The 27,611-nt window shown below is 44.3% G+C and overlaps 1 protein-coding gene across 2 annotated transcripts; it reads right to left on the reverse strand.

Moving 5' to 3' along the window:
• LOC139399026 (sex comb on midleg-like protein 2) lies at positions 1-27,611 on the reverse strand. 2 transcript variants are annotated; one of them, XM_071144664.1, is made up of 9 exons: positions 27,465-27,611; positions 15,570-15,853; positions 14,990-15,110; positions 13,266-13,469; positions 8,638-8,820; positions 8,102-8,257; positions 6,473-6,709; positions 5,510-5,682; positions 1-1,855 (listed from the first exon to the last, which is right to left on the reverse strand). In XM_071144664.1, exons 2-9 carry the CDS (start codon positions 15,786-15,788, stop codon positions 1,730-1,732), a joined length of 1,419 nt encoding a protein of 472 aa, XP_071000765.1. In that variant the 5' UTR covers positions 15,789-15,853; positions 27,465-27,611; the 3' UTR covers positions 1-1,729. The 2 variants fall into 2 exon arrangements, with proteins under 2 accessions (XP_071000765.1, XP_071000764.1); XM_071144663.1 differs by having other exon boundaries at positions 6,464-6,709.

The raw sequence follows: 27,611 nt of genomic DNA on the forward strand, positions 1-27,611 counted from the left end.
TGAAAAAAAAAGAAGTTTAATTGCGTGAAAGTACATATGCGAATATTATTTAACAAACAAGCCTTTTCCAGTACCGGTACTTGAGAAGTTGTTTTTACTGTATATATGTACACTGTGTGTTGTTTCTATGGAACAACAGACGAAAATGTAGAATCTTAAAAAATATATACAAAGTTGATCTAAAATATTGTCAAACAGAAAATGAACTTTACAACAAGCAAATGCTACTATGAAGAAGTCTGTCCTAAAACACAAAAGCCTAGTAAAACCTGAGTATCACAATAAAGCAAGGCCGTTTGAAGTATTACCGTTCATTTCAACTGAAACCCTTCTGGAAAATGTTCAGAAATGGATCACTTCTTCTGCCACAGCGACAAGATAAATAGTAAAATAAGTCCTATTTTATCACATTATAGGTTGTTGTGACACAAATGAATCCACATCCACATCTCTTGTCCTTGTGTGTTGATTCCCCCTAACACTCCATATCCTGTTTGTCTGACTGCTACACAGCCTTGTATCCATATATGCAGGATATCCTGAACATGAAACGTTAGATACATATCAACTGTCCATTTGGTGCTTGAAAACCTTCCGACAACCAACAGTCAACTATCTACTTTTAACAGCTATGATTTGAAGTGAGATGAAGGCCATACACGTGTTGCAATCAATGTTCAGCTTGGCTACCATCAGGTCTGATGGTGTAGCCAACACTACCAGTACAAATACCAGACTGTTTGGGTTAAAATACAGACAGGATTCAACACAACCTTCCTGTATATATGCAGATATTAATAATACCTTTTAAAGACAGTACAAAATCCAAGATATAAAAAAACAACATATTTTTTGGCTTTTTATGTAAAACACAGTTTTTTTTGTCTGGTTCTTCAAACATAAGTCCACCATCTTCTTTTACAATGAGACGTCGACTTGAACAGGAACTTCCTGTCTTCATTGTCCAACGTATTCTAGAATCTACACGCAATGTCCAATCACAATCATAGATCCTGGTTAGAAGTTCCATTGGGGCGATCCAAAGAACGATCAGTGTTCCAACGAGTCCAGATTGTGTGATGTCACACCCTGAATGTGGAGTACGGTCAAATGTGGTGTCCAAAACAAACAATGAATCTTAACAGCATGGTACATTCTCCTTATCAACATCCTTTGATATTAAAACTATTGAAGAATCAAATCACAGTCTCCATATAGAAGCTGAATGGTTGATATCTTATTGCAATGAGAGGCTAGTGCAACAAGTAATACATGCCGTTGGGGGTTGTGTGGAGATGGCTCCTTGCATCTCCAGGTCTCCACGGCTGACAGTAGCCTGGTCTCAGATCAGTTTGTTTTTTACAGAACATTCTGGGACCAGGCTAAGTAGGTAAGGGTTGAGAGAAGGTGTACATGGGCAATGCATAGGTAGGTAAACACTCAACATCATCCTTTGGGATTCAGCTGAGTCTATTCTAAAGAATAGTAGACTGAAGTTCGTTCATAGTGTTTCTCTGTACTGACGTTCACACTGACGTTCACACTGACGTTCATACTGTTTCTCTGAATGCTCTTCATCACAGGATGAGGTATGAAGGTCTCTGCAAAGGAATGATTAAGGACTCATTGTGCTTAGGGTTTCACAGCTAAGATGATCTTCCCATTCTAGTGTGTGTGTGTGTGTGTGTGTGTGTGTGTGTGTGTGTGTGTGTGTGTATGTGTGTGTGTGTTACTGTTTGGTCTGTTTGAGCCTCTCGATATGGTGACATAGCTTGAGGGCGGGGCCTAGCTTCAGACCCATGTACTTCATGATGATGTCACTACGTAGAAGCATCAGCGCCTTTCCGTCGATCTCCTGAAGACAAGAGACAAACGCAGTCAGAAAGAGGGCTTAGCACCAACACAGGACAAGATGACAGCCAAGATGGCCGAAACATCTATGATTAACTCTTCTAAATGAAAGGTTGTGGGTTTTTTTTACGTTCAACAGTGATAGGTGCACCTATTTCCCCAACACAGAACCAACATAACAGCAGAACAACAACATAATTCTCTCTGAGCTGAGATGTCCAGACAGACATCAACAGAAAATGTCTGCCGTCGTACTGTAAACATTCACTGCGTTGTAGATGGCCTGTATGGTTGAACAGAGTTGGGTTTTCCTGGAGGGAATGAAAGTGATTCTCTCCAGACAGGTAGGGAAGGTTCTGAGACAGGCCAGTGCTAGTCTCCCAGGTTATAGACTAAACACAGAGGACACAGGCCAGTGCTAGTCTCCCAGGTTATAGACTAAACACAGAGGACACAGGCTATAGGAATAGAATTAGAACACTGTTGTAAATCTATCTCTGTGACACAGACGTCCTCCCTTCCTGCTTCTGACAGGGACATACACACAGCAAGGAGGGCTGGAGCACATCAGAACCAGGCCAGACACCTAACACATATCCTGGGGGGAATTTCTTTTTTGGGATATTTATTGAATTTTTACACAACATAAAAATAATCTAGGGGGCATCTCAATAGTGTAATATCAGGTCTGGACCCAGGACACTTAGACACACACCTAGGGGGCATCTCAATAGTGTAATATCAGGTCTGGACCCGGGACACTTAGACACACATCTAGGAGGCATCTCAATAGTGTAATATCAGGTCTGGACCCGGGACACTTAGACACACACCTAGGAGGCATCTCAATAGTGTATATATCAGACACTTAGACACACACCTGGACCAATAGTGTAATATCAGGTCTGGACACTTAGACACACATCTAGGAGGCATCTCAATAGTGTAATATCAGGTCTGGACCCGGGACACTTAGACACACACCTAGGGGGCATCTCAATAGTGTAATATCAGGTCTGGACCCGGCACTTAGACACACATCTAGGAGGCATCTCAATAGTGTAATATCAGGTCTGGACCCGGGACACTTAGACACACACCTAGGGGGCATCTCAATAGTGTAATATCAGGTCTGGACCCGGCACTTAGACACACATCTAGGAGGCATCTCAATAGTGTAATATCAGGTCTGGACCTGGCACTTAGACACACATCTAGGGGGCATCTCAATAGTGTAACATCAGGTCTGGACCCAGGACACTTAGACACACACCTAGGAGGCATCTCAATAGTGTAACATCAGGTCTGGACCCGGGACACTTAGACACACATCTAGGAGGCATCTCAATAGTGTAATATCAGGTCTGGACCCGGGACACTTAGACACACACCTAGGAGGCATCTCAATAGTGTAATATCAGGTCTGGACCCGGGACACTTAGACACACACCTAGGGGGCATCTCAATAGTGTAACATCAGGTCTGGACCCGGACACTTAGACACACACCTAGGAGGCATCTCAATAGTGTAACATCAGGTCTGGACCCGGGACACTTAGACACACACCTAGGGGGCATCTCAATAGTGTAATATCAGGTCTGGACCCGGCACTTAGACACACACCTAGGGGGCATCTCAATAGTGTAACATCAGGTCTGGACCCAGGACACTTAGACACACACCTAGGAGGCATCTCAATAGTGTAACATCAGGCCTGGACCCGGGACACTTAGACACACACCTAGGGGGCACACAGGTCTGGACCCGGCACTTAGACACACACCTAGGGGGCATCTCAATAGTGTAACATCAGGTCTGGACCCAGGACACTTAGACACACACCTAGGAGGCATCTCAATAGTGTAACATCAGGCCTGGACCCAGGACACTTAGACACACGTCTAGGGGGCATCTCAATAGTGTAACATCAGGCCTGGACCCGGGACACTTAGACACACATCTAGGAGGCATCTCAATAGTGTAACATCAGGCCTGGACCCGGGACACTTAGACACACATCTAGGAGGCATCTCAATAGTGTAATATCAGGTCTGGACCCAGGACACTTAGACACACACCTAGGAGGCATCTCAATAGTGTAACATCAGGCCTGGACCCAGGACACTTAGACACACATCTAGGAGGCATCTCAATAGTGTAACATCAGGCCTGGACCCAGGACACTTAGACACACATCTAGGAGGCATCTCAATAGTGTAACATCAGGCCTGGACCCGGGACACTTAGACACACATCTAGGAGGCATCTCAATAGTGTAACATCAGGCCTGGACCCAGGACACTTAGACACACATCTAGGAGGCATCTCAATAGTGTAACATCAGGCCTGGACCCGGGACACTTAGACACACATCTAGGGGGCATCTCAATAGTGTAACATCAGGCCTGGACCCAGGACACTTAGACACACATCTAGGAGGCATCTCAATAGTGTAACATCAGGCCTGGACCCAGGACACTTAGACACACATCTAGGAGGCATCTCAATAGTGTAACATCAGGCCTGGACTCAGCACTTAGACACACATCTAGGGGGCATCTCAATAGTGTAACATCAGGCCTGGACCCAGGACACTTAGACACACACCTAGGAGGCATCTCAATAGTGTAACATCAGGCCTGGACCCAGGACACTTAGACACACACCTAGGAGGCATCTCAATAGTGTAACATCAGGCCTGGACCCAGGACACTTAGACACACACCTAGGAGGCATCTCAATAGTGTAACATCAGGCCTGGACTCAGCACTTAGACACACATCTAGGAGGCATCTCAATAGTGTAACATCAGGTCTGGACCCGGCACTTAGACACACATCTAGGAGGCATCTCAATAGTGTAACATCAGGCCTGGACCCGGGACACTTAGACACACATCTAGGGAGCATCTCAATAGTGTAACATCAGGCCTGGACCCGGCACTTAGACACACATCTAGGGGGCATCTCAATAGTGTAACATCAGGCCTGGACCCGGCACATAGACACACATCTAGGGGGCATCTCAATATTACTGCATTGTCGGAACTAGAAGCACAAGCATTTTGCTACACTCGCATTAACATCTGCTAACCATGTGTATGTGACAAATCAAATTTGATTTGATGATTTGATTTGATTTGACATCAGGCCTGGACCCGGGACACTTAGACACACATCTAGGGAGCATCTCAATAGTGTAACATCAGGCCTGGACCCGGCACTTAGATACACATCTAGGGGGCATCTCAATAGTGTAACATCAGGCCTGGACCTGGCACTTAGACACACATCTAGGGGGCATCTCAATAGTGTAACATCAGGCCTGGACCCGGGACACTTAGACACACATCTAGGAGGCATCTCAATAGTGTAACATCAGGCCTGGACCCGGGACACTTAGACACACATCTAGGAGGCATCTCAATAGTGTAACATCAGGTCTGGACCTGGCACTTAGACACACATCTAAGGGGCATCTCAATAGTGTAACATCAGGCCTGGACCCGGCACATAGACACACATCTAGGGAGCATCTCAATAGTGTGGTGTCTGCCTCTCCTCGTCTCCTTCCCTCTATCAGCAGTGATGCTCCAAAGGAAGAAAAAGGACAAGAAACATCATCAATCAATAAATAAATCAATCAAGGTCCACTCACGTGTTTTCTGAAGAGCTCCACGTGGGGTCCGAGGGTTTGGGGGTCGGCGTCGTGGACAAACTGCATCACCTCATCCACAGACCAGGAGGAAGGGCCGTTCCCGGCCCCGTTCCCCGCTGCAGCCTCCCGGTCTGCAGCTGCCAGGTGCTCAGGACCTGTGGTGGAGCTCGCAGCTGAACAACAGAACACACAGACAGAGCAGCAGAGAGTCAGAATTCAATACTCACCTTTCTAGTTAACCACCATGAATACGAATCCTTTCAGACTTTACAGGGCGGCAGGGTAGCCTAGTGGTTAGAGCGTTAGACTAGTAACCAGCAGGTAGCCTAGTGGTTAGAGCGTTAGACTAGTAACCGAAAGGTTTCAAATCCCCGAGCTGACAAGGTGCCGTTCTGCCTCTGAACAAGGCAGTTAACCCACTGTTCCTAGGCTGTCATTGAAAATAAGAATTTGTTCTTAACTGACTTGCCTAGTTAAATAAATAAAATTACTTTACAGGGAGGGCACAACATATCCATGGCATTGTCCACTAGGTGGCAGTGCTGCACAACATATCCATCACATTGTCCACTAGGTGGCAGTGCTACACAACATATTTACTGCATCCTGACTACACTTCGGTTAAACAAATGAAAATAAAGACACCATCGCCTTTCTTGAACTAACTTGTCTTGCTAGCACTGTCTCAGCTGCGTTATTCTGGAAAATGCACTGACTGCGACTGAGATGTGTGGTTGTCTCACCTAGCTATCTTAAGATGAATGCACTAACTAAGTCGCTCTGGATACGAGCGTCTGCTAAGTTACTAAAATGCTGAATGTGATCTGCTCCAACACAGGAAGCCTAGCCCCCCCCAAAAAATCAACATTCAAACAAACGTAAATGGCCAACTAGAATCTAGAGGCACACACAAGGCCCGCCCAGTCAGCCAGCCAATGGGGGTTAAGCTCTTACAAGGCCTACCTTCCACTCTTCTCTGTAGCCCTCTGGACCCCAGGTCGGAAGGGTTGGGGGCCAGGCGCCTGAGGGGTGGTGGTGGGGGGTGACCAGACCCAGACCCAGGGTAGTAGGGGCTGCTGGACCCCTGGCCACGGTACTCTGAGGTGGTGCGTTGTGTCAGGGGGCGAGGGGTCATGGAGGGAGAGGTGGAGGTGTCCATAGGGTCCTCAGTCAAACCGTTCTCACTGCGAGGAAGGGGCTCTGATGGAGGGTAAGAGAGGTAGGATCGTCAGCGTATAGACACACACTAATACAGTGTCACACACACATGAATTCTTAAAGTAAAATGACATCTGATAATGTGTCATGAGAAACTAAGCAAGTGTTTGATGATTGGTGATTAATCATGAAGTGGTAGCTTAGCCGTTAGCTGCTTGGTGATTAATCATGAAGTGGTAGCTTAGCTGTTAGCTGCTTGGTGATTGGTGATTAATCATGAAGTGGTAGCTTAGCCGTTAGCTGCTTGGTGATTAATCATGAAGTGGTAGCTTAGCTGTTAGCTGCTTGGTGATCGGTGATTAATCATGAAGTGGTAGCTTAGCCGTTAGCTGCTTGGTGATCAGTGATTAATCATGAAGTGGTAGCTTAGCCGTTAGCTGTTTGATGATTGGTGATTAATCATGAAGTGGTAGCTTAGCCGTTAGCTGCTTGGTGATTAATCATGAAGTGGTAGCTTAGCCGTTAGCTGCTTAGTGATTAATCAAGAAGTGGTAGCTTAGCCGTTAGTTGCTGATGCAATTACATTGAACAGTGGCAGGTCATCAGTATCTGTACAGTTACTAAGACTTCATTAATAAACTATACAAGCAGAAGTTTTAATTAACCAAACAGCAGTTATGCATTAAGGAAAGTGTTTCAATAATGTAGAATCAGAAGGTAATAAGAAGGAAGACGATTGGCCACAACTATCACTCTACTGAGGACACAAGGAAGTGTGTTAATTCAGTAGAGTGGTCCTTCTAGTTAATCACAGTGCCCAGTCCAGCACTGGGCTGCATCTTAATAGTGTAGAGAGGCTTCCTCTCCTTCTAGTTAATCACAGTGCCCAGTCCAGCACTGGGCTGCATCTTAATAGTGTAGAGAGGCTTCCTCTCCTTCTAGTTAATCACAGTGCCCAGTCCAGCACTGGGCTGCATCTTAATAGTGTAGAGAGGCTTCCTCTCCTTCTAGTTAATCACAGTGCCCAGTCCAGCACTGGGCTGCATCTTAATAGTGTAGAGAGGCTTCCTCTCCTTCTAGTTAATCACAGTGCCCAGTCCAGCACTGGGCTGCATCTTAATAGTGTAGAGAGGCTTCCTCTCCTTCTAGTTAATCACAGTGCCCAGTCCAGCACTGGGCTGCATCTTAATAGTGTAGAGAGGCTTCCTCTCCTCACTTCATCTGCACTGACATTAAAGAACTGGACAGGTGAAAGTCAATTCCTGGGTAGCTATCCTCCATTTAGTTTTTCCTTATCCTGTATTTTGTGTTTATATATCAGTACTGACGGAGACGAGATGACAAAGGAAGGACAGGAGGTCATTTCAAACTATTGCGATGTATCCCCAGTGAGTGCACCAGGGGTAGCTCTGAGGCTGAGGGGTGTTAGTGTACCTTCCGAGGGGTGTGCCTCTGTGCTGTGCAGCCGTTTGGAGGAGGACAGGGGAGAAGGGTAAAGGTTACAGTCCCTGTCTCTGTCCATCTGGAAACGCCTGCTCCTTCCTACGGAGCCTCTGGCTATGGACAAGGCCTCTGACATCTCTTCTTTTACTGAAGAGAACAGAGGAGAGACAAGAGACGGCATCAGCTACTGCCAACTGAGGACCACTGAGATCTCTTATTTTACTGAAGACAACAGAGGAGGGACAAGAGACGGCATCAGCTACTGCCAACGAAGGGCCACTGAGATCTCTATAAACTTGTGTTTTATAGAGGGGTCTGATGTTTCATGTGGGTCAGTGACCTGTTGAAGGAAATGCTATGACATTATAGATAACCAATGGAATATTAGAGAAATAGCCACAGTTTCTATTGTGACTGTTGATGGTGTAGGTTGATGGGAAATACATGCTGGCTTGTGGCTTTGTGACAAAGATAAGGAAAAGCTCACAAACACACACACACACACACACACGGTTTGCAGGCATTACCTGACGTGCTCCTGTCGTAGGCTGTGTGTCCAGTGGAGGCCATGAATGCAGGGCTGAAGGGTTGGGAGGAGAACAGGTTGTCACTCTGCAGCTGGTGACACAGAGTCTCCATGAACCTGAGCACAAAGGAGGCAGAGGAGGCCTGTGGCAGCTTGACATAGTGGATCCCCCCATCAGACCGCACTGCAGGGTGGGAGACAGAACAGATAGACACAGTCATATGGTATCTAGCTGATTACACTGAAGGCCTGGGACAGCAAGAAGGCCTACAAACCTGACTTAGTTACATCAGCTCTGTCAGGAGGAATGGGCCAAAATTCACCCAACTTATTGTGGGAAGCTTATGGAAGGCTACCCGAAACCTTTGACCCAAGGTAAACAATTTAAAGGCAATGCTAGCAAATACTAATTGAGTGTTTGTAAACTTCTGACCCACTGGGAATGTGATGAAAGAAATAAAAGCTGAAATAAATCATTCTCTCTACTATTATTCTGACATTTCACATTCTTAAAATAAAGTGCTGACCCTAACTGACCTAAAAACAGGGAATTTTTACTAGGATTAAATGTCAGGAATTGTGAAAAACTAAGTGTTAAATGTGTTTGGCTAAGGTGTATGTAAACTTCTGACTTCAACTGTCTGTATCTGGGCTGAGAGAGGCAGGCAGAGGCACTCAGCAGATGGAGAAGTGACTGGCTGTACCAGACATACATCACATAGCTCTTTACCTAGCTGTTGAAACACTATCTGTTAGGGACCTGACCATACCATATTATCAACATACTTATGTATGGAGATTCTCACAATTCTATATGTATTGCGATTCGATACTGTGATTTTATTGTGATTCCATGTTCCAAACATATTGCTCACCATTTGTCTGCTGTAGAGGAACAAGAGAGAACCATGAGAACCATGATTCTATGGCGCAATAACAGACATGATTATTTGGTTTCTATGGCGCAGTAAAGGCATGATTATTTGGTTTCTATGGCGCAGTAAAGACATGATTATTTGGTTTCTATGGTGCAGTAAAGACATGATTATTTGGTTTCTATGGCGCAGTAAAGACATGATTATTTGGTTTCTATGGCGCAGTAAAGACATGATTATTTGGTTTCTATGGCGCAGTAAAGACATGATTATTTGGTTTCTATGGCGCAGTAAAGACATGATTATTTGGTTTCTATGGCGCAATAACAGACATGATTATTTGGTTTCTATGGCGCAGTAAAGACATGATTATTTGGTTTCTATGGCGCAGTAAAGACATGATTATTTGGTTTCTATGGCGCAATTAATGGCGCAGTAAAGACATGATTATTTGGTTTCTATGGCGCAGTAAAGACATGATTATTTGGTTTCTATGGCGCAGTAAAGACATGATTATTTGGTTTCTATGGCGCAGTAAAGACATGATTATTTGGTTTCTATGGCGCAGTAAAGACATGATTATTTGGTTTCTATGGCGCAGTAAAGACATGATTATTTGGTTTCTATGGCGCAGTAAAGACATGATTATTTGGTTTCTATGGCGCAGTAAAGACATGATTATTTGGTTTCTATGGCGCAGTAAAGACATGATTATTTGGTTTCTATGGCGCAGTAAAGACATGATTATTTGGTTTCTATGGCGCAATAACAGACATTATTATTTGGTTTCTATGGCGCAGTAACAGACATGATTATTTGGTTTCTATGGCTCAGTAAAGACATGATTATTTGGTTTCTATGGCGCAGTAAAGACATGATTATTTGGTTTCTATGGCGCAATAACAGACATGATTATTTGGTTTCTATGGCGCAGTAAAGACATGATTATTTGGTTTCTATGGCGCAGTAAAGACATGATTATTTGGTTTCTATGGCGCAGTAAAGACATGATTATTTGGTTTCTATGGCGCAGTAAAGACATGATTATTTGGTTTCTATGGCGCAGTAAAGACATGATTATTTGGTTTCTATGGCGCAGTAAAGACATGATTATTTGGTTTCTATGGCGCAGTAAAGACATGATTATTTGGTTTCTATGGCGCAGTAAAGACATGATTATTTGGTTTCTATGGCGCAGTAAAGACATGATTATTTGGTTTCTATGGCGCAGTAAAGACATTATTATTTGTTTTCTATGGCGCAGTAAAGATATTATTATTTGGTTGCTATGGCGCAGTAAAGACATTATTATTTGGTTGCTATGGTGCAGTAACAGATGGCCCAGCATCAGATGACCCCCCCCACACACACACACACACACAGACTGGGACCCCCCCGGGGAGCCCCTCCCAAACCAGGTTACGGACGCATGTCACTTCTCATTACCCCCAGACACATGACATCAGCTGCTGCACACACACTTTATCCCACCAGGCATTATCCAGTGCACCATGTGGGCTCTGCAGCCTAAACCAATTCCTACTGCCTGATTGAATCCCCAGCCTACCCCCATATTCCCATTTGGAATTTGCCATTATTTTAATGAGGACTGAGGAACTATTTGAATATGTAGAGTCTGTGTAGAGTAGACGGTCTAGTGGCCGGGGTGTTCTTCTGGCTTCTTCATAATGTCATGACATCACTGTGGAGTAACAACCCTAGTGTTTCTGTCCAGTGAGGGTTGGACCATCTGGGTTCGGACCGGAGTCTCCGACACATCACAGGACTGTGTTAGCGAGCTGAACTAAAGCCTACAGGCATTAGCTTGAAGTCTTCAGCTCACAGGCAAGCTTAGTTACTCATCACGTCAGCACAGCAGTTCACCGACCATCCTTCATTACACAACCATAGAACACCTCATGATGTCATGAAAACAATACAATACTACACTAGCTATAACCACAGACCACATATCAGGACAGGCCCCAGCTAAAATGGCTGACCAACTGTTCCATTCTGATGTATAGGGACTACATGACATCAGCCTATCTAGGGTTATATATCTATGCTATAAAACCTCTTGATGATCTCTCCTCCTATCTAGGGTTATATATCTATGGCTATAATACCTCTGACGATCTCTCCTCCTGTCTCGGGTTATATATCAATGGGCTAACATACCTCTGACGATTTCTCCTCCTATCTAGGGTAATATATCTATGGCTATAATACCTCTGATGATCTCTCCTCCTATCTAGGGTTATATATCTATGGCTATAATACCTCTGATGATCTCTCCTCCTGTCTAGGGTTATACATCTATGGCTATAATACCTCTGATGATCTCTCCTCCTATCTAGGGTTCTATATCTATGGGCTAACATACCTCTGATGATCTCTCCTCCTATCTAGGGTTATATATCTATGGCTAACATACCTCTGATGATCTCTCCTCCTATCTAGGGTTCTATATCTATGGGCTAACATACCTCTGATGATCTCTCCTCCTATCTAGGGTTCTATATCTATGGGCTAACATACCTCTGATGATCTCTCCTCCTATCTAGGGTTATATATCTATGGGCTAACATACCTCTGATGATCTCTCCTCCTGTCTAGGGTTATACATCTATGGCTATAATACCTCTGATGATCTCTCCTCCTATCTAGGGTTATATATCTATGGGCTAACATACCTCTGATGATCTCTCCTCCTGTCTAGGGTTATATATCTATGGGCTAACATACCTCTGATGATCTCTCCTCCTATCTAGGGCTAACATACCTCTGATGATATCTCCTCCTATCTAGGGTTTTATATCTATGGCTATAATACCGCTGATGATCTCTCCTCCTGTCTAGGGTTATACATCTATGGGCTAACATACCTCTGATGATCTCTCCTCCTATCTAGGGTTATATATATATGGCTATAATACCTCTGATGATCTCTCCTCCTATCAAGGGTTATATATCTATGGGCTAACATACCTCTATGATCTCTCCTCCTATCTAGGGTTATATATATATGGCTATAATACCTCTGATGATACCTCTGATGATCTCTCCTCCTATCTAGGGTTCTATATCTAGGGCTAACATACCTCTATGATCTCTCCTCCTATAGGGCTATGGGCTAACATACCTCTGATGATCTCTCCTCCTATCTAGGGTTATATATCGATGGGCTAACATACCTCTGATAATCTCTCCTATCTAGGGTTATATATCTATGGGCTAACATACCTCTGATGATCTCTCCTCCTATCTAGGGTTATATATCTATGGCTATAATACCTCTGATATCTCTCCTCTATCAAGGGTTATATATCTATGGGCTAACATACCTCTGATGATCTCTCCTCCTATCTAGGGTTATATATATATATGGGCTATAATACCTCTGATGATCTCTCCTCCTATCTAGGGTTATATAAGGGTTATATATCTATGGGCTAACATACCTCTGATGATCTCTCCTCCTATCTAGGGTTATATATAACATATGGCTATAATACCTCTGATGATCTCTCCTCCTGATCTCTCCTCCTATCTAGGGTTATATATCTATAGGGTTATATATCTATGGGCTATACATACCTCTGATGATCTCTCCTCCTGTCTAGGGTTATATATCTATGGCTATAATACCTCTGATGATCTCTCCTCCTATCTAGGGTTATATATCTATGGCTATAATACCTCTGATGATCTCTCCTCCTATCTAGGGTTATATATCTATGGGCTAACATACCTCTGATGATCTCTCCTCCGTCGGACTGGGACTGTAGGAAGCTGAAGAGGAAGGTTGGTTGGTAGGCACAGTCCACACATGCCTGAACAGCCTGCTGTAGGACAGTGTTGACCGGACCCGGCCCAAAGTGGTCCGGCAGCTGCTGCAACTGCTTCCTGTCCAGGTGTGGGCCGCAGGCTCCGTGCTTGTTCACGTACACACACACTGGGGGGGGAGATGAAGGTCAGGGGTCAGGAAGCACGAGAACATGTCTAAAGCTTCATTCTAGATGGACCAGTTAAATCACTCAGAACAATGACCAGCTGGACTGCTCTAGATGGACCAGTTAAATCACTCAGAACAAGGGACCAGCTGGACTGCTCTAGATGGACCAGTTAAATCACTCAGAACAATGGACCAGCTGGACTGCTCTAGATGGACCAGTTAAATCACTCAGAACAAGGGACCAGCTGGACTGCTCTAGATGGACCAGTTAAATCACTCAGAACAATGACCAGCTGGACTGCTCTAGATGGACCAGTTAAATCACTCAGAACAAGGGACCAGCTGGACTGCTCTAGATGGACCAGTTAAATCACTCAGAACAATGGACCAGCTGGACTGCTCTAGATGGACCAGTTAAATCACTCAGAACAAGGGACCAGCTGGACTGCTCTAGATGGACCAGTTAAATCACTCAGAACAATGACCAGCTGGACTGCTCTAGATGGACCAGTTAAATCACTCAGAACAAGGGACCAGCTGGACTGCTCTAGATGGACCAGTTAAATCACTCAGAACAAGGGACCAGCTGGACTGCTCTAGATGGACCAGTTAAATCACTCAGAACAATGACCAGGTGGACTGCTCTAGATGGACCAGTTAAATCACTCAGTACAATGACCAGTTGGATTGCTCTAGATGGACCAGTTAAATCACTCAGAACAAGGGACCAGTTGGACTGCTCTAGATGGACCAGTTAAATCACTCAGTACAATGACCAGCTGGACTACTCTAGATGGACCAGTTAAATCACTCAGTACAGGGGACCAGCTGGACTGCTCTAGATGGACCAGTTAAATCACTCAGTACAATGATCAGCTGGACTGCTCTAGATGGACCAGTTAAATCACTCAGTACAAGGGACCAGTTGGACTGCTCTAGCGTGTGAATATATACTGAGTGCACCAAACATTAGGAACACCTTCCTAACATGGAGTTGCACCCCCTTTTCCCCTCAGAACAGCCTCAATTCGTCCGGGCCTGGACTCTACAAGGTGTAGAAAGCGTTCCACAGAGATGCTGGACCATGTTGACTCTAATGCTTCCCACAGTTGTGTCAAGATGGCTGGGTGTCCTTTGAGTGGTGAACCATTCTTGATACACACAGGAAACTGTTGAGTGTGAAAACCCCAGCAGCGTTCTTGACCCAAACCGGTGTGCCTGGCACCTACTACCATACCCCGTTCAAAGGCACTTAAATCCTTTGTCTTGCCCAATCACCCTCTGAATGGCACATACACAATCCATGTCTCAATTGTCTCAAGGCTTAAAAATCCTTGTTTAACCTCCCCTTCATCTACACTGATTGAAGTGGATTTAACAAGTTACATCAATAAGGGATCATAGCTTCACCTGATCAGTCTATGTCAAGGAAAGAGCAGGTCTAATGTGTATATCTGTTAATACAGTGATCTGTTAAACTGCATCAATGTTATTATTTATCTGACAGGACTGAGTCTTACCTGTGGAGACCACTCCAGGGCTGTTGTCCTTCGGTCCATGAACGTTGATCAGTCTGGTCTCAGAGGCTGTAGTAGTATATACAGAGCCTGTTCCCGAGGAGGGCAGCACACGTGGCTTCCTCTGAACAAACACAACCTTTTTTATTTGACCTTTATTTAACTAGGCAAGTCAGTTAATAACAAAATTCTTATTTTCAATGACGGCCTAGGAACAGTGGGTTCAGAACGACAGATTTGGGGGGTTTGAACTTGCAACCTTCCGGTTACTAGTCCAGCGCTCTAACCACTAGGCTCCTGCCGTTCACTGACAACTCTTCGATCCCTATCATATACCGACACTACACAGCACCCCTACTGTAGTAATACCACTGTGATGTCGTCATACAACATGGTGTAAAGTGATTGGACTGGAGGTAAAATTCCTCCGGGAGTGTTGACTGGAGCCAATCACTGCAACCAGTCACACATTTCATTAAACAGACAGACAATACAACTGCTGTTCCAATAAGCATACTTTTTCAGTCCAGTACTAAACTCAATCTGGATCCAGGAAACGGGTTCATTGACCATAGGCCCTTACCTTGCTCCCAGGCTTGGGCCCCCTCTTCTTATGGGGTCTGGGTGCTAGCTGGGAGCCGGAGACCTGTGGCGTACCATTCAGAGCAGCCTCCGCTGCTGCCTCTGCCGCTGCCTTGAGCAGGGCGATGGTCTGCAGTTTGGGGCGCCGGCCCCGGACCCCCTTCCGCACGGGCAGAGGGGGCAGCGGATGGGGCAGGCGATAGGAGGAGGGGGACTGCATGGAGCGTCTGGAGGGGGCGGGGGGAGAGGAGGAGGCTGGGAGGAAGAGGGCCTTGGGGAGGGTGACTGAAACGAGAGGAAAAGGCAAAAGGTGGAATTAGAAAATCATGATGGGAAGTTATTTTCCACTGCAATATCACCAGGAATTCAGTCATCCACAACAACTGAAAACATAGCGTTCAGTCATCCACAACAACTGAAAACATAGCGTTCAGTCATTCACAACAACTGAAAACATAGCGTTCAGTCATCCACAACAACTGAAAACATAGCGTTCAGTCATCCACAACAACTGAAAACATAGCGTTCAGAAAACATAGCGTTCAGTCATCCACAACAACTGAAAACACAGCTTATAATGGCCATAGCTGTTTGTTTCTTACCCAAGGTTCATTTAATAATGTTGCTTTTAAATTCAGCTATTGTTGAATGAATCCATGGTATTAAGGCTTATGAAAAGGGGAGCTACGGTTCTGGGAGGCAAAACAGGAGGACTTCCTGGACACACACACACACACACACACACACACAAATCAATCACTGTCTGTTCCGATAAGCGTTAAGAATTCCACTGAGGTGAAGCAAGTCTACACTCTGCAGCACCAGTAGATCAAACACCGTCTGACACACATGAATAACAACTTTGATCTTCCCGCTTTGATTCAAAAGCCACAGCTCAAAGTCAGACTTCATACATAACACTACTTCCAATCCAATTCCACACAAAAAACAATCTACCTCCCCCCAGCTCCAGCCAGGCAGCCAAAGGTTCTTTAAAATATCCAAAGCGTCACATTTCCACTCCTCGCGTTGGTTGGCTACATTTTAAGTGTTCGCTGTTCGCCCATTTTCCCCTCAAAACATTGAGTCAGTGAAAGGAATGGTTGGAATCTTTAAGATGAGGAAAGGAAGCAGTAGAGGCAGGGATCTTTAAGAGGAGGAAAAGGAAGCAGTAGAGGCAGGGATCTTTAAGAGGAGGAAAAGGAGGCAGTAGAGGAGGAAAAGGAAGCAGTAGAGGCAGGGATCTTTAAGAGGAGGAAAAGGAAGCAGTAGAGGAGGAAAAGGAGGCAGTAGAGGCAGGGATCTTTAAGAGGAGGAAAAGGAGGCAGTAGAGGCAGGGATCTTTAAGAGGAGGAAAAGGAAGCAGTAGAGGCAGGGATCTTTAAGAGGAGGAAAAGGAAGCAGTAGAGGCAGGGATCTTTAAGAGGAGGAAAAGGAAGCAGTAGAGGCAGGGATCTTTAAGAGGAGGAAAAGGAAGCAGTAGAGGCAGGGATCTTTAAGAGGAAAAGGAAGCAGTAGAGGCAGGGATCTTTAAGAGGAGGAAAAGGAAGCAGTAGAGGCAGGGATCTTTAAGAGGAGGAAAAGGAAGCAGTAGAGGCAGGGATCTTTAAGAGGAGGAAAAGGAAGCAGTAGAGGCAGGGATCTTTAAGAGGAGGAAAAGGAAGCAGTAGAGGCAGGGATCTTTAAGAGGAGGAAAAGTAAGCAGTAGAGGCAGGGATCTTTAAGAGGAGGAAAAGGAAGCAGTAGAGGCAGGGATCTTTAAGAGGAGGAAAAGGAGGCAGTAGAGGCAGGGATCTTTAAGAGGAGGAAAAGGAAGCAGTAGAGGCAGGGATCTTTAAGAGGAGGAAAAGGAGGCAGTAGAGGCAGGGATCTTTAAGAGGAGGAAAAGGAGGCAGTAGAGGCAGGGATCTTTAAGAGGAGGAAAAGGAGGCAGTAGAGGCAGGGATCTTTAAGAGGAGGAAAAGGAAGCAGTAGATGCAGGGATCTTTAAGAGGAGGAAAAGGAAGCAGTAGAGGCAGGGATCTTTAAGAGGAGGAAAGGAGGCAGTAGAGGCAGGGATCTTTAAGAGGAGGAAAGGGAGGCAGTAGAGGCAGGGATCTTTAAGAGGAAAAGGTGAGACATACCAGAGTATTCCATCACATTGGGGACAAGGGATACGTTTCCAGTGTGTTGTGTTCTCTGGGTCTAACAAGTCTTTTGTCTGGGGCCCTCCCCCTTTTCATTATAGAGGTCAGGGGTCAGGCTCCCCTGAGACCAGCCAGGTAATCCCCTTCTGCAGACAGCCTGCCTTCATCTCACCTAGATCACAACACTAGGCTACTGTTACATGTTCAATTACTGAACTCAAGCCTACCATTACTACTATGAGGTTTAGGTTTGTTATAACACTGCGATGCCAATCAATAGTTTAAAAGAAATTTGAACAAAATGAAAACCTAGTCTAATATACAGACAATGGGGTTTTCTAGAGGTGAGGTTTGCTAAGGGTTGAAATCTTTGTATTTAAACAGCTTGGTATACAGGGCACTAATTATATAGACAGAACTAAACACATCCCTAACCCAGCTATAATGACAAACACTAATTATATAGACAGAACTAAACACATCCCTAAACCAGCTATAATGACAAACACTCATTATATAGACAGAACTAAACACATCCCTAAACCAGCTATAATGACAAACACTCATTATATAGACAGAACTAAACACATCCCTAAACCCGCTATAATGACAAACACTCATTATATAGACAGGGCATTGTAGCTACTAAACACATCCCTAAACCAGCTATAATGACAAACACTCATTATATAGACAGAACTAAACACATCCCTAAACCAGCTATAATGACAAACACTCATTATATAGACAGAACTAAACACATCCCTAAACCAGCTATAATGACAAACACTCATTATATAGACAGAACTAAACACATCCCTAAACCAGCTATAATGACAAACACTCATTATATAGACAGAACTAAACACATCCCTAAACCAGCTATAATGACAAACACTCATTATATAGACAGAACTAAACACATCCCTAAACCAGCTATAATGACAAACACTCATTATATAGACAGAACTAAACACATCCCTAAACCAGCTATAATGACAAACACTCATTATATAGACAGAACTAAACACATCCCTAAACCAGCTATAATGACAAACACTCATTATATAGACAGAACTAAACACATCCCTAAACCAGCTATAATGACAAACACTCATTATATAGACAGAACTAAACACATCCCTAAACCAGCTATAATGACAAACACTCATTATATAGACAGAACTAAACACATCCCTAAACCAGCTATAATGACAAACACTCATTATATAGACAGAACTAAACACATCCCTAAACCAGCTATAATGACAAACACTCATTATATAGACAAAACTAAACACATCCCTAAACCAGCTATAATGACAAACACTCATTATATAGACAGAACTAAACACATCCCTAAACCAGCTATAATGACAAACACTCATTATATAGACAGGACTAAACACATCCCTAAACCAGCTATAATGACAAACACTCATTATATAGACAGAACTAAACACATCCCTAAACCAGCTATAATGACAAACACTCATTATATAGACAGAACTAAACACATCCCTAAACCAGCTATAATGACAAACACTCATTATATAGACAGGACTAAACACATCCCTAAACCAGCTATAATGACAAACACTCATTATATAGACAGAACTAAACACATCCCTAAACCAGCTATAATGACAAACACTCATTATATAGACAGAACTAAACACATCCCTAAACCAGCTATAATGACAAACACTCATTATATAGACAGAACTAAACACATCCCTAAACCAGCTATAATGACAAACACTCATTATATAGACAGGACTAAACACATCCCTAAACCAGCTATAATGACAAACACTCATTATATAGACAGAACTAAACACATCCCTAAACCAGCTATAATGACAAACACTCATTATATAGACAGAACTAAACACATCCCTAAACCAGCTATAATGACAAACACTAGCAGGATAACCTTATTTTCTATTAGGTATTGAGATATATATATATATATATATATAGATTATTTTTTTCACTCTTTATGGAAGGCGCAATGCAGAGAACACTGGAAGAGGAATTATCATTTAATTATCATAGTGAGTTATTGTAATGTTTGTTTATGTGTCAGTTATTCCCATAAGGGAAGGGTTGTATTCATTCATTCATTCATCAGCAGGTAAAACTACCATATTCAGATATCCTTCTCTCATTACTGATCTATTTAATCTCATCTGTCATTTATAACTAATTCTTATCAGGACCAGCAGATTACTGACTTAGACTTTTAAATTCTACTGGAGCTCAATGCCTTCTCTCCTTCTGGTCCCTCTCTCTCTCTCTCTCTCTCTATCTGGCCCAGCAACACAATGGGAGTGGAAGGTCTAGGAGGAGATCTGCCATTCAAAGCGTCAAGTCAACCCATCCATCAATAGAGGTGGAAAAAATGGCACGTCCAGAGAAAGACATTGAAAGGCATTGTGGGTAATCACACAAAAGCAGCCAGTGGCCCCGGCCGCACAAGTCAGTCCACGATTCAGTCAGTCCACGATTCAATCAGTCCACGATTCAGCCAGTCCACGATTCAGTCAGTCCACGATTCAGTCAGTCCACGATTCAGTCAGTCCACGATTCAGTCAGTCCACGATTCAGCCAGTCCACGATTCAGCCAGTCCACGATTCAGTCAGTCCACGATTCAGTCAGTCCACGATTCAGTCAGTCCACGATTCAGTCAGTCCACGATTCAGTCAGTCCATGAGTTTTATTATTAGTAGCAGTGTGTGTCAAATATGCCATGATAAACATCTCCCATTTCAACAGAACTCTAGACTGGTTGTCTAGTACTGTGTTCTCTAAGGGCCAGAGAGCAGACCTCTACTGTGTTCTCTAAGGGCCAGCAAAATGCCTCTATGGCTGGCTCTACTGCATTCTCTATGGCCCAGCAAAATGCCTCTATGGCTGGCTCTACTGCATTCTCTATGGCCCAGCAAAATGCCTCTATGGCTGGCTCTACTGCATTCTCTATGGCCCAGCAAAATGCCTCTATGGCTGGCTCTACTGCATTCTCTATGGCCCAGCCTCTATGGCTGGCTCTACTGCATTCTCTATGGCCCAGCAAAATGCCTCTATGGCTGGCTCTACTGCATTCTCTATGGCCCAGCAAAATGCCTCTATGGCTGGCTCTACTGCATTCTCTATGGCCCAGCAAAATGCCTCTATGGCTGGCTCTACTGCATGGCTCTACTGCATTCTCTATGGCCCAGCAAAATGCCTCTATGGCTGGCTCTACTGCATTCTCTATGGCCCAGCAAAATGCCTCTATGGCTGGCTCTACTGCATTCTCTATGGCCCAGCAAAATGCTATGGCTGGCTCTACTGCATTCTCTACGGCCCAGCAAAATGCCTCTATGGCTGGCTCTACTGCATTCTCTGGCCCAGCTGCCTCTATGGCTGGCTCTACTGCATTCTCTACGGCCCAGCAAAATGCCTCTATGGCTGGCTCTACTGCATTCTCTATGGCCCAGCAAAATGCCTCTATGGCTGGCTCTACTGCATTCTCTATGGCCCAGCAAAATGCCTCTATGGCTGGCTCTACTGCATTCTCTATGGCCCAGCAAAATGCCTCTATGGCTGGCTCTACTGCATTCTCTATGGCCCAGCAAAATGCCTCTATGGCTGGCTCTACTGCATTCTCTATGGCCCAGCAAAATGCCTCTATGGCTGGCTCTACTGCATTCTCTATGGCCCAGCAAAATGCCTCTATGGCTGGCTCTACTGCATTCTCTATGGCCCAGCAAAATGCCTCTATGGCTGGCTCTACTGCATTCTCTATGGCCCAGCAAAATGCCTCTATGGCTGGCTCTACTGCATTCTCTATGGCCCAGCAAAATGCCTCTATGGCTGGCTCTACTGCATTCTCTATGGCCCAGCAAAATGCCTCTATGGCTGGCTCTACTGCATTCTCTATGGCCCAGCAAAATGCCTCTATGGCTGGCTCTACTGCATTCTCTATGGCCCAGCAAAATGCCTCTATGGCTGGCTCTACTGCATTCTCTATGGCCCAGCAAAATGCCTCTATGGCTGGCTCTACTGCATTCTCTATGGCCCAGCAAAATGCCTCTATGGCTGGCTCTACTGCATTCTCTATGGCCCAGCAAAATGCCTCTATGGCTGCTTAAGCATCTTGGAAAAAGGTTTCATTGATATATGAGGGAAAGTGGGGGAAGAATAGACGAGTGTTTTGTTTCACAAGGAGGGAAAGATAACTCACTAGGGGCGGGCTAGGGCTAGGGCTACCCCCCCCCCCCCCCACACACACACACACACACACACACACAGCCAGGGGGACACACACACATTCGCTCTAGCTCACACAGACACACTACAATACTCCACCTCTCCACAACAGCTTAGCGAGCAATAGACAAGAAACTATTTTACTTCCAAGTCAAGACAAAGTTTAATTTCCATTCCATTAAACTGTCCCCTAGTTGTTCTAACATAGAGCATTCCATTCAGTTGATATTAAACTGTCCCCCTAGTTGTTCTAACATTGAGCCTTCCATTCAGTTGATATTAAACTGTCCCCCTAGTTGTTCTAACATAGAGCATTCCATTCAGTTGATATTAAACTGTCCCCCTAGTTGTTCTAACATTGAGCCTTCCATTCAGTTGATATTAAACTGTCCCCCTAGTTGTTCTAACATAGAGCCTTCCATTCAGTTGATATTAAACTGTCCCCCTAGTTGTTCTAACATTGAGCCTTCCATTCAGTTGATATTAAACTGTCCCCTAGTTGTTCTAACATAGATCCTTCCATTCAGTTGATATTAAACTGTCCCCCTAGTTGTTCTAACATAGAGCCTTCCATTCAGTTGATATTAAACTGTCCCCCTAGATGTTCTAACATTGAGCCTTCCATTCAGTTGATATTAAACTGCCCCCCTAGTTGTTCTAACATTGAGCCTTCCATTCAGTTGATATTAAACTGTCCCCTAGTTGTTCTAACATAGATCCTTCCATTCAGTTGATATTAAACTGTCCCCCTAGTTGTTCTAACATAGAGCCTTCCATTCAGTTGATATTAAACTGTCCCCTAGTTGTTCTAACATAGATCCTTCCATTCAGTTGATATTAAACTGTCCCCCTAGTTGTTCTAACATTGAGCCTTCCATTCAGTTGATATTAAACTGTCCCCCTAGTTGTTCTAACATTGAGCCTTCCATTCAGTTGATATTAAACTGTCCCCTAGTTGTTCTAACATAGATCCTTCCATTCAGTTGATATTAAACTGTCCCCCTAGTTGTTCTAACATAGAGCCTTCCATTCAGTTGATATTAAACTGTCCCCTAGTTGTTCTAACATAGATCCTTCCATTCAGTTGATATTAAACTGTCCCCCTAGTTGTTCTAACATAGAGCCTTCCATTCAGTTGATATTAAACTGTCCCCCTAGTTGTTCTAACATAGATCCTTCCATTCAGTTGATATTAAACTGTCCCCTAGTTGTTCTAACATAGAGCCTTCCATTCAGTTGATATTAAACTGTCCCCCTAGTTGTTCTAACATAGAGCCTTCCATTCAGTTGATATTAAACTGTCCCCTAGTTGTTCTAACATAGAGCCTTCCATTCAGTTGATATTAAACTGTCCCCCTAGTTGTTCTAACATAGATCATTCCATTCAGTTGATATTAAACTGTCCCCCTAGTTGTTCTAACATAGATCCTTCCATTCAGTTGATATTAAACTGTCCCCCTAGTTGTTCTAACATAGATCCTTCCATTCAGTTGATATTAAACTGTCCCCCTAGTTGTTCTAACATAGAGCCTTCCATTCCATTAAACTGTCCCCCTAGATGTTCTAACATAGAGCCTTCCATTCAGTTGATATTAAACTGTCCCCCTAGTTGTTCTAACATAGAGCCTTCCATTCAGTTGATATTAAACTGTCCCCTAGTTGTTCTAACATAGATCCTTCCATTCAGTTGATATTAAACTGTCCCCCTAGTTGTTCTAACATAGATCCTTCCATTCAGTTGATATTAAACTGTCCCCTAGTTGTTCTAACATAGAGCCTTCCATTCAGTTGATATTAAACTGTCCCCCTAGTTGTTCTAACATAGAGCCTTCCATTCAGTTGATATTAAACTGTCCCCTAGTTGTTCTAACATAGAGCCTTCCATTCAGTTGATATTAAACTGTCCCCCTAGTTGTTCTAACATAGATCCTTCCATTCAGTTGATATTAAACTGTCCCCCTAGTTGTTCTAACATTGAGCCTTCCATTCAGTTGATATTAAACTGTCCCCCTAGTTGTTCTAACATTGAGCCTTCCATTCAGTTGATATTAAACTGTCCCCTAGTTGTTCTAACATAGATCCTTCCATTCAGTTGATATTAAACTGTCCCCCTAGTTGTTCTAACATAGAGCCTTCCATTCAGTTGATATTAAACTGTCCCCTAGTTGTTCTAACATAGAGCCTTCCATTCAGTTGATATTAAACTGTCCCCCTAGTTGTTCTAACATAGAGCCTTCCATTCAGTTGATATTAAACTGTCCCCCTAGTTGTTCTAACATAGATCCTTCCATTCAGTTGATATTAAACTGTCCCCTAGTTGTTCTAACATAGAGCCTTCCATTCAGTTGATATTAAACTGTCCCCCTAGTTGTTCTAACATAGAGCCTTCCATTCCATTAAACTGTCCCCCTAGTTGTTCTAACATAGAGCCTTCCATTACATTAAACTGTCCCCCTAGTTGTTCTAACATAGAGCCTTCCATTCAGTTGATATTAAACTGTCCCCCTAGTTGTTCTAACATAGATCCTTCCATTCAGTTGATATTAAACTGTCCCCCTAGTTGTTCTAACATAGATCCTTCCATTCCATTAAACTGTCCCCCTAGTTGTTCTAACATAGATCCTTCCATTCAGTTGATATTAAACTGTCCCCTAGTTGTTCTAACATAGAGCCTTCCATTCAGTTGATATTAAACTGTCCCCCTAGTTGTTCTAACATAGATCCTTCCATTCAGTTGATATTAAACTGTCCCCCTAGTTGTTCTAACATAGATCCTTCCATTCAGTTGATATTAAACTGTCCCCCTAGATGTTCTAACATAGAGCCTTCCATTCAGTTGATATTAAACTGTCCCCCTAGTTGTTCTAACATAGAGCCTTCCATTCCATTAAACTGTCCCCCTAGTTGTTCTAACATAGATCCTTCCATTCCATTAAACTGTCCCCCTAGTTGTTCTAACATAGAGCCTTCCATTCAGTTGATATTAAACTGTCCCCCTAGTTGTTCTAACATAGAGCCTTCCATTCAGTTGATATTAAACTGTCCCCTAGTTGTTCTAACATAGAGCCTTCCATTCAGTTGATATTAAACTGTCCCCCTAGTTGTTCTAACATTGAGCCTTCCATTCCATTAAACTGTCCCCCTAGTTGTTCTAACATAGATCCTTCCATTCAGTTGATATTAAACTGTCCCCTAGTTGTTCTAACATAGATCCTTCCATTCAGTTGATATTAAACTGTCCCCCTAGTTGTTCTAACATAGAGCCTTCCATTCCATTCCATTAAACCTGTCCTGTGTTCTGCAGTAGGAGTGTAAGGAGTTAATCATGACGGGTCATTTCAGGCTGACCCAGTGACCCGGTGGCCAGGAGGTCTGGAGCCCCGGGGCGGTGAGGGGCGCTGCTACTGGGGCTGAGAAGTGTGGCTCCTGCCTGGCGGCCTGGATGACTGGTTGGGGGTTGGGTCGGGGCCTGTGTGTGTGTGTGTGTGTGTGTGTGTGTGTGTGTGTTTGGCCACGCCTCAAGCCGTATAACCCAGCTCTCCCTCCTGTAATATTTCAGTTTGAACTGGGAGCTCTGGGAGGTCTGGAGGGAATCTGGTTCTGTCGCGGATCCTTCTTGATTGAGTATGGACCAGGGGAGGCCTGGGGTTTAGAGAGGAGGTAGTATGGTAGACCAGGAGAGGACTGGGGTTTAGAAAGGAGGTAGTATGGTAGACCAGGAGAGGACTGGGGTTTAGAGAGGAGGTAGTATGGTAGACCAGGAGAGGACTGGGGTTTAGAGAGGAGGTAGTATGGTAGACCAGGAGAGGACTGGGGTTTAGAGAGGGGGTAGTATGGTAGACCAGGGGAGGACTGGGGTTTAGAGAGGAGGTAGTATGGTAGACCATGAGAGGACTGGGGTTTAGAGAGAGGGGTAGTATGGTAGACCAGGAGAGGACTGGGGTTTAGAGAGGAGGTAGTATGGTAGACCAGGGGAGGACTGGGGTTTAGAGAGGAGGTAGTATGGTAGACCAGGGGAGGACTAGGGTTTAGAGAGGAGGTAGTATGGTAGACCAGGGGAGGACTGGGGTTTAGAGAGGAGGTAGTCTGGTAGACCAGGAGAGGACTGGACTGGGGTTTAGAGAGGAGGTAGTATGGTAGACCAGGAGAGGACTGGACTGGGGTTTAGAGAGGAGGTAGTATGGTAGACCAGGAGAGGACTGGGGTTTAGAGAGGAGGTAGTATGGTAGACCAGGGGAGGACTGGGGTTTAGAGAGGAGGTAGTATGGTAGACCAGGGGAGGACTGGGGTTTAGAGAGGAGGTAGTATGGTAGACCAGGGGAGGACTGGGGTTTAGAGAAGAGGTAGTATTGTAGACCAGGGGAGGACTGGGGTTTAGAGAGGGGGTAGGGTGGTACTGATAGCCCCAGGTAGACCAGGAGAGGACTGGGGTTTAGAGAGGAGGTAGTATGGTAGACCAGGAGAGGACTGGGGTTTAGAGAGGGGGTAGGGTGGTACTGATAGCCCCAGGTAGACCAGGAGAGGACTGGGGTTTAGAGAGGAGGTAGTATGATAGACCAGGGGAGGACTGGGATTTAGAGAGGAGGTAGTATGGTAGACCAGGGGAGGACTGGGGTTTAGAGAGGGGGTAGGGTGGTACTGATAGCCCCAGGTAGATCAGGAGAGGACTGGGGTTTAGAGAGGAGGTAGTATGGTAGACCAGGGGAGGGCTGGGGTTTAGAGAGGAGGTAGTATGGTAGACCAGGAGAGGACTGGGGTTTAGAGAGGAGGTAGTATGGTAGACCAGGGGAGGACTGGGGTTTAGAGAGGGGGTAGGGTGGTACTGATAGCCCCAGGTAGACCCATTTAAACAATCTGTTACTGTGTCAAACATCCAACAGAACAATTACTTTTATACTGAAAAACCATTTAACCGGATGGAAAAGTAGTTCCACTTCAAAGATGTAATAATTACAAACAAGGTTTTTGCATAAAAAGATGGGTGAATATTTCCACAAACATAAGAGAGTAAAGCAATTCTCTAAGGGCTAAATAGTGTATTTAAATGTATGGACAATTATATTCTGGAATTTACATTTATGAAGCCATTTGCATGGTTCTAACACAACTGCGTTGTCTTAACAGTCATAAATTGATTTAACATGTGTACATTATACGATAGGCGGTAGACACACATACCAACCCTGAGCAGAGACCAGTCGTCCTAAATATCAAGGACTGTTCCCTATGAGCACTCATTTCAATCATTCAAATCAAGCAGAGCAAACAAAGAGAGTGGTTGAAACAGTCAGGGCCATGCAAACAATAGCTACATCATCTGCATTAACTACATCTACGGGTGACTGAGATGCAACAGCCCTTCATTCACACAAACAGTGGATTCCCTCCTTTCTAGAAACCGACTGCTAACGAAGACGAAGTCTAACGCCGGGCTCTCACGTGAGAGGAAGAGGAACTGAACAGCCGCCACTAGTTAAAAATAGACCCGAGACAAAAGCAGAGGCAGCAAACTCACCAGGAACTCCCAACACGGTGCTATGTTTCCGGGGAGCAACAGCAGCAGTAGTAGTCCACAACAACAGAACAGCCCCTCTTTACTAGTTTGACCCCTGGTTAACGTCAGGGTCTCTCTCTCTCTCCCCCTTCCTCTCTCTCTCTCTAT

This window comes from Oncorhynchus clarkii, unplaced genomic scaffold, assembly GCF_045791955.1.
Source record: "Oncorhynchus clarkii lewisi isolate Uvic-CL-2024 unplaced genomic scaffold, UVic_Ocla_1.0 unplaced_contig_2787_pilon_pilon, whole genome shotgun sequence".
Classification (NCBI taxonomy): domain Eukaryota; kingdom Metazoa; phylum Chordata; class Actinopteri; order Salmoniformes; family Salmonidae; genus Oncorhynchus; species Oncorhynchus clarkii.